Here is a 7,533-nt window from a genome sequence, read left to right as displayed (position 1 = left end):
GGCGCTGACTCTCACCAGTGGCTATGGATGAAGTCACAGGCGATTTTCAGCCAGTGCCTGGTCTTTTCTTATTTGATTCACAAGGCACATGTAATTTGTGTGTCTGAGTAAATAGGGACACAGTAAGGAAAACGTGTCTCCTTCCCCAGCCCTCTATCCATTCTGTCACTGCCGCTAATTAGAATTGACCCAGAGCTGACTCCTCAGCAGGTTGTCAGAGGCTGTAAATCACAGGGGAAGAGATTGCCTGTGGAGCATCTGGTGTATTTGGACCACCTTTCTTGGGATTGGCAACACAACTCCTTACCCACTAAGCCATCAGAACTCCCTACCCTTCTGTTAGGGTATCTTTTATGTCACTTCATTCATTGATTCAGCTCTATTTGCCAAGAAATTCCTCTGTAAGTACTAGGAATATAAAAATTAATAAGAACTTGTCTCTGCATTCCTGGTATTCATGATCTGGAAAAGGGAATAGATAGAAAATTGTAGTTGCATATGATAAAGGCAGTAAGAGAAATAAATTCAAGTGGTGAAAAAAAGAATGTTATGATGTTTTATTAATGTTTAGGAGATTGCCAGGTACATAGTACGTGCTCAATTATTCTTAATAGAGTGGATAAATAATTGAATATTAATATATTTATATGCATGTGTATACATGTGTGCATAGGTGTGTATGTATATCTACATATGTGTGGAGATACATGTGTTACTGTTATGTGCCATCCAGTTGCCAGCGACCTATAGTGACCCTTTGTATATATGTATATCTATCTATACAAAATACACACACGAAATTAGTATTATTTTCATAGAAATGTTATTGTTTTATAAGGATGAATTCATTGTGGTGTGGGAATGGGTAGTTCTCAACAGAGGAATTGGAATATGGGTGTAGTTGGTACAGGACAGCATATTGGTAATTGAGATTAGCACCTGATGCTCTGGGGAAGGGCAGACCATACCTAGGTCAGGTGCTACTTTTTCTGTTCGCTGAGCCCCACCTCACGGTGTCTATGAGTAGTGTCCCAAAAATACTGGAGGCGAAGGGGTGCTTGCTTGACCTCATAGAAGTAACTTCACTCTGACTTGGACTAATATTCTAGACACAGGAAAATAGATCATCTGGGTGGAGGTGATGAACCAGGTTTCTCTTGTCTTCTACCTTCCAGAAGCACAGGCACACCATCCCCTCGTTCCCCCATGCCTTCTCCTGCCAACTCTGGAGGCTCCCAGGCCAGTGCTGGCAGCGTGGGGAGCAGTGGGATGACTGCCACCATCAGTACCCCAGTCACCATCCAGAACATGACGTCTTCCTATGTCACCATCACTTCCCATGTCCTTACCGCCTTTGATCTTTGGGAGCAGGCTGAGGCCCTTACAAGGAAGAATAAAGGTAAATGTTCTTTGATGGCAGTTACTGGCATTTGGGGATTAGCCGGGGAGTGTGTGACTGGTTTATGTATTTTGTTCAGTTTGTCAAAGAAAAGGAAATAAGTACTAGCTCTTCCCCCCTTTCATATTTTCTGCCTTCAGCCTCGTAACATAGCTACAGTTCTTTCTTGAGTTCTATAACATGGAATTTCTGATGTTACCATAATGAAATCAGAAGTGGTTTCAGCACCTTTCCCCTTCTTAAGTTCCAGAGTTTTTACTTCTGCCTGAACTGAAATGCTAGTAAAGGGGGTAAGGCAAATGAAGAAGGAAAGTCAGACCGTTCTGAGCTTCACACATTTGAGGTACACAGTACCTGAAGTCAAGATCCTGAGAACATTGCTTGTTTTCTACTGAGTGCATTGTTTATTTGCAGTAGATATTAAGAAAGACGACTAGAGATACTTGGAGAATGAAGCATGGCGAACATTCTGAAGATTTGCTTAGGAAGAAGGCCTTTGGAGAAATTCAGAGTTTAGGAGGTGGAAAAGCATACTGTTAGGGAAACTGCTTGGTATCCATGCCAACAACCACTAAGTAAATGCATCTGTGTGAGTGTCGGCTAAAGCCATTACTTATTTTTTCCTGGCTGTAAGGAAGAAGGTGGCCAGCTGGCTGTAGTCAAGTTCCCCACAGCCTCTTAGGTTTTTGTTATCTTCCTCAGGAAACACCTAATATTTTTTTTTTAATGCATTTTGTTACTATGTGGCTCCCCATCCCTCCATATATGCATCCATTGATCAACTGAAAAGTGTGAAGTGGGCATTTTCCGAGTTCCAGGTACTGTGCTAGGCTCATAGCACATGTCTTCACTCTCTAATTGAGGAAATTGTTAGTTGTTGTTAGATGCCATCAAGTCACATGAGACACAGTGAACAACAGATCTGAATCCCATCCAATTTTGTGCCATCCTCACACTTCCTGACACATTCGGACCCATTGCAGCAGTCACTTTGTCAGTCCATCTGGTTGAAGATCGTCCTCCCTTTCACGACCCTCCACCTTTCCAAGCATGATGTCTCTCTCCAAGAAATAGCCTCTCCTAGCAACATGCCCAAAATATGTGAGATGCCTGAATCATTTGTACCTTAGTCCTCAAACTGTTATCATTGCTCTTCAATAATTTGGAGAGTTCTCTAACTGCAGACTTCCCTGGAGCAATACGTCTCCTGAGTTCCTGACTGCTGGTACCAAGGGTGTTGATCATAAAGGACTGTGGATAATTAGCAGACAGTTCTGTCACACTGTGATCTTCTGTTACTGACAAAAGGCAGAATATTCTTGGGACATGATTTCTGGAACCTTAGCGTCTTACTTTTACATATGTATTTACTTGGTCTTGGTTATGTTTTGTTTGCAGAATTCTTTGCTCAGCTCAGCAAAAATGTGAGTGCCCTGGCCCTCAACAGCAGCTTGATGGACCTGGTGTACTATACACGACAGGGTTGTCAGCGGCTCAAGCAAGTAACCAAAACACCTTAACAGAGGCCCAGACTGATTCAACGCCTTGGGAACTTTTTTGCACATTGAAAGCCTCAAAACAGTCTGGACATTTGTCTTCTCGGGACACCAAGCTCAAAAAGAGGAATACCATGAGCTGGCTCAGACATCTGTCCACTTAAAATCTCAGCTGTTTCATCATTGGTCAGACACGATGGTTATGCAGAAGCCGAGATGAGGGGCCCTCAGAGATGATCTTGCCTTTCCTGACTGAAGCACAGAGTGTAATGCTGCCTACATGGCTGTCTGAATGGTCTAGAAACATTTCCTTTTTTTTAGCCAGCCGAATGAAAGTTGCAAATGAAATGAGGTGAGGAGAAGCAATTTCAACTCTGAAAGCAAATATACATCATCTCAGTAGCCATATTAGTTTAATCCCAGATGGAATTTTTTAAAAAATAAAAACAAAAACACAATGATCTTTTTTGGTGTAGGGTTTTGGGGGTGATTTCTTTTTCCCCTCTCTAAGTTTCAGAGGAAATATTTCTTTAGTAAGTTCTGATGGTCACCGATAATATAAGTTGTGAAGGACTTCACTGTATCTCACTTTCTGCCAACAAGCAGTGTCTTTGATAATACCATGTATTGTCATGTTTTATAAAATTGAAGGAGACCCCATTTCCTGGCGTGTACTGCATGCTGACCTCGCTGTGGCTTTTCAGCACTGTGTGGAGATGGGTAGGAGAGGGAGGAGCCACGGCCTGCAGATAGTCTGCCCTCCCAAGTCTCCACGTGACAGGGGCCCACTTGACAAGGCCATTTCCCCACCGTGGCCATCTCCACGCCCTGCCTCAGCAAAGAGGACCCTCACGAGGCTTTGACGAGGCTTCTAGAATTTCCTGCTGTGGGGAAGAAAGGAACCCATGTACAGTACAACCAGGTGACGTAACATGCTTCCACATTTCTATTTTAAGAAGAACTGGAGTTTCAGGTGCAAGCTTGTGGCCTCCAGCTTTGCAGGCACTCAGCTATGTAACCAACTCAAGAGTTTTGTCTGTGAAGGAAGATAAATGGAATCTACTTCTCTAGAGAGGCTATATTTTTCTGCTACAAATTATATTTATAGCAAAACTAGATTTTCAGAGACTTTGGTATCGGAGGTGGAATGGGACTGCCTAAAAGGGTGTGGAGATTTGGGGTGGCTGACTGGACTCTGAAAAATAATCATCACCACATGCCTTCCCTCCAGAGTGTCTCAACCAACTACATTGGATCAGAGTCACAAATATCCATGCCTTCCCTGAAGTTATTACCATACTATATGCATTAAGCCAAGTCCATTTTCAATGACCTAAAATGACAGAATACATTCAGAATTCTCACTTGCTCAAAAAGCACAAACTTTTTCCTTTCATTGCGACTTTAAAAGTTCAGCTAGAAAAACATTCAAGTGCAGTGTTTTGAACAGCCAGTTCTTTTGCTGTCCCTTTTGGAAGTAGTGGGGTTGTGCACGTATTAACATTGAGGAGTGAGTGTCATCCACATAACAAATTGGTTTCTTTCTCGCCCACACCCCACAGTGGCTCTGGACATGCTCTGTTTCCTGCCAAGCATGTTTGACATTTTCATGTTTATTTACTAGGGAAGAAGGGATTACCATCTTATTTATAATGAAGTCTGTGGTCCATATGATGACTGTATAAGCACATGCTTGGTATTTGGTAAATACATGAAGGGGTGTGTAGAAGATGGGAGCAAGGCTTATTTTTCAAAGTACAAATTGTTTATGTGAAGTTGCTGCTTCAGTTTCCTATCCAGCCTGTTCTGTTGTTATCTCTAGGCCAGAGGTCAGTTAACTCATGTTTAGGTTGAAGCCAAGAGAATTACAGCAGTAGTAACATCTGAGTATAAGACATTGGTCCATGACCCTGGAGGACCAGTTTCATTTGTTGATGTTAGGAAGCAGAGTCATGGTCCTTTTAAAACTACTAGTTTTAAGAAACAACCTGTCGCTACGTGAATGATGACAGCCTGTTGAACTGTGTGCTTGTGGCGTAGCAAGTCCATCCTTAATGGACAGAGTGAAAGCATATGTGGGATTTAACATCTTTGTATCCTTGTTGCCCATCTGCATTCCTTCCCCCCCCATCACAACAGCACATTGTCTTTTTTTTTTTTTTCCTTTTTCAGTGATGGGCGAAGTGTGGAATATTGCCACCTGTAAATTTTGAAGGGTCGTGCTGCTTGTGACAGGTTCTTGTCTGTAAAGACTAGGCTAGAGTGTGTGTGGTATCCATCAGCAAACCAGAAGGTTCCCTTGAATGAAGACATAGCTTAGGTAAATTTCTCAGCCAGTTCTAAAAGCAGCAGTTGCTATTTCCTTGGCCTTATTCTCTGGAAATTTTTCTGAACTCTGTCTTAAAAACTAACTTGCCCCTTGGAAAATTCACACATTTGCATACAGGTCTGAATATACTGTTTTGATCATTTTAAATATTTAAGCAACATGCATTGTACTAAAAAAGTAAATAATTCCTCCTGACCATCTTTTTAATAGAGTATGATGCAAAAGGCAGTGTGGTCAATGGATCCTTATTGTTCATGAAGTCTCTTTGCTGTTACGTTTGTATATAGAAATCTAATGGGAGGATTGCTTGTTTGTTTTTTAATTATTTGCACTTTTCTCTGCATGCTTACTCAAAGGCAAATTTTGTACTGGGACAGATGGATGACTTGAGAGGGCTAGATTATAAAATCAAGCCTTTTTATATGTTAAATTCTTAGAACAACAATAATATACAAACTGCAATGAGACAAGTACAGATATTTCAAAATATCTTCAGGAGTGGAAATAGAGTATAAAATCTTGCCTTTGGCACTACAGTTTTATGAGTATATATTTGTATTTCTGTGTCTGTGTATATGTGTGTCTGTCTTTAAAAGAAAATGAAAGATTGTGGTTTTCCTTTTTAAGATGCTGAGTATTTCTGTTCCCTGTAGTGATAATGAAAATGTGAATGAATTGAACTTGGTATTTTAGTCAGACTAAGAGTCCTTGCTAAACAGTGAAGAAGGCTTTCTTGTAACTTATCAAATTTCACTAAGTTAAGAATGTGAAAAACTTGCCACATGCTTTTGGTGGAAGAAAACAGCATGATCAATTACAGTAAGATAATTTGAACATTAGAAGTTAGGATTTGATCACAATACTGAATAAGAAAAGCACCTGAGATTTTTGAATAAAGCAGCTTTGTTTGACAGGTCTGTTTTGACCCAACTATGTAGCTGTTTCCTCTCAGATAAATTGGACCACAGTTAATTTCTATTCACTATTTTTTAGAAGCAAAAAGAAAATCATTCATTATGCCCTCCAGAATGAAAAAAACCTATTTTTGGATAGAAGTAAGGCTATCTATACAATATGTGTATTTGTGTGTATATACATATATGCACACAAAGTAAGACACTGAGTTGGATTTATTTATTGCACCTCTGTTGACCAAACCTAATTTAGAAATGATGCTATAGTTTATCAAGGCTTCAAAGCATGTAATGTAGGACTTGCACCTTACAATGTTTGCAGTCTCACTATCTGTAAGTAAATTAATCAATAACACTTCATGTTTTTAACTGTACTTCTAAATCTATCTTCTCATCTCCTACCACAGATTCCACTTTCTAAAGGGTTTCTTTTCTCAGACACTACACAAAATCTTTGGAAAGTTTTGCTACTTCACCTGTTCTACTTTCACTGTCACCATCACCAACTAGCAGTCATTAAATCTTCCAAGGATTTTTTGGACTACTTTTAGATATAGAGATTATATCACTTGGAAGTGACACCTGTGGAGTAATGTGGCTCTTTTTCCTGTTTCTCTAGTGAGTTGCCAGTTTTGTTTATGAATCTAGTCCCATTTAGAACTGATGAGCCAAAGGTCACTTTTTCTGTGCCTCTTTTACTCTTTATTGTGGGGAAATGGAGTGATACAATAGCTGGGAGTTGGAGGTTGTGCTTCAAACAGTGCAAGTGGTATTTCTATCTTGTAAACCTCAAATATGCAGTTCTGTTGTGCTGGTTGCTCTGAACCTGTGCCGTTGTGTGACTGAGAATATGCCCATCTCTTCGTGAATTGTGAGCCATGGTCTTTAGTTCCTGTTCATGATGACTCTTTAGTTCCTGTTTATGGCAAGATGTCACCTTGTTGAAGGTGGCTGTAAATTTCACATGGTCTGGGGGCGATCCCACTGTGTTCTGTCCCATGGTCTGTCATGCACAGGTACTGTGATGGGTATAGAAGTGCCTATACAAGGAGCCAGACTGGGCAGGGAGGAAACACAGCTCCTTGTGAGCCTATATTTTGCTATATCAGCCTGTGAGAGGACAAGGGGATAAGACCACTGTCAGAAAGGCTGGCCAAACTGCACTGGTCAGACCAGGCAGCAACTGACCTATGGGAGAGAATTTGCTTTGCTTAAAAGTAGATGTTTAAGTGATGCTTAACACAGGCAGTATTACGTTGCCTTTTTTTTCAGGCCTTCAATGTGTATTGTTAGCATTACTGCTCAGATAGCAAGTATACACTGTGTATGTGCGCCCGCGTGTGTGTATTTGTGTATGTGTGTGAGTGTCCCAAATCTTGTTTTAATTTTTTTTTT

The 7,533-nt window shown here is 40.7% G+C and overlaps 1 protein-coding gene across 1 annotated transcript in view; it reads left to right on the top strand.

Moving 5' to 3' along the window:
• The window catches only part of AFF1 (AF4/FMR2 family, member 1), a 114,334-nt gene extending 111,415 nt beyond the window's left edge, over nucleotides 1–2,919 (top strand). Inside the window, 2 exon segments of the mRNA XM_006885319.1 lie at nucleotides 1,176–1,399; nucleotides 2,798–2,919. Of these exon segments, the coding sequence (XP_006885381.1) occupies nucleotides 1,176–1,399; nucleotides 2,798–2,919 (346 nt within the window).
• The last annotated feature ends 4,614 nt before the right edge of the window (nucleotides 2,920–7,533 follow it).

The sequence above is a fragment of the Elephantulus edwardii genome, unplaced genomic scaffold (assembly GCF_000299155.1).
Source record: "Elephantulus edwardii isolate Elephantulus edwardi_28Jun2011 unplaced genomic scaffold, EleEdw1.0 scaffold00042, whole genome shotgun sequence".
Taxonomy (NCBI): Eukaryota; Metazoa; Chordata; class Mammalia; order Macroscelidea; family Macroscelididae; genus Elephantulus; species Elephantulus edwardii.
Note: the sequence above shows the minus strand (reverse complement) of the source record. Positions and strands in the feature narration are given on the sequence as shown.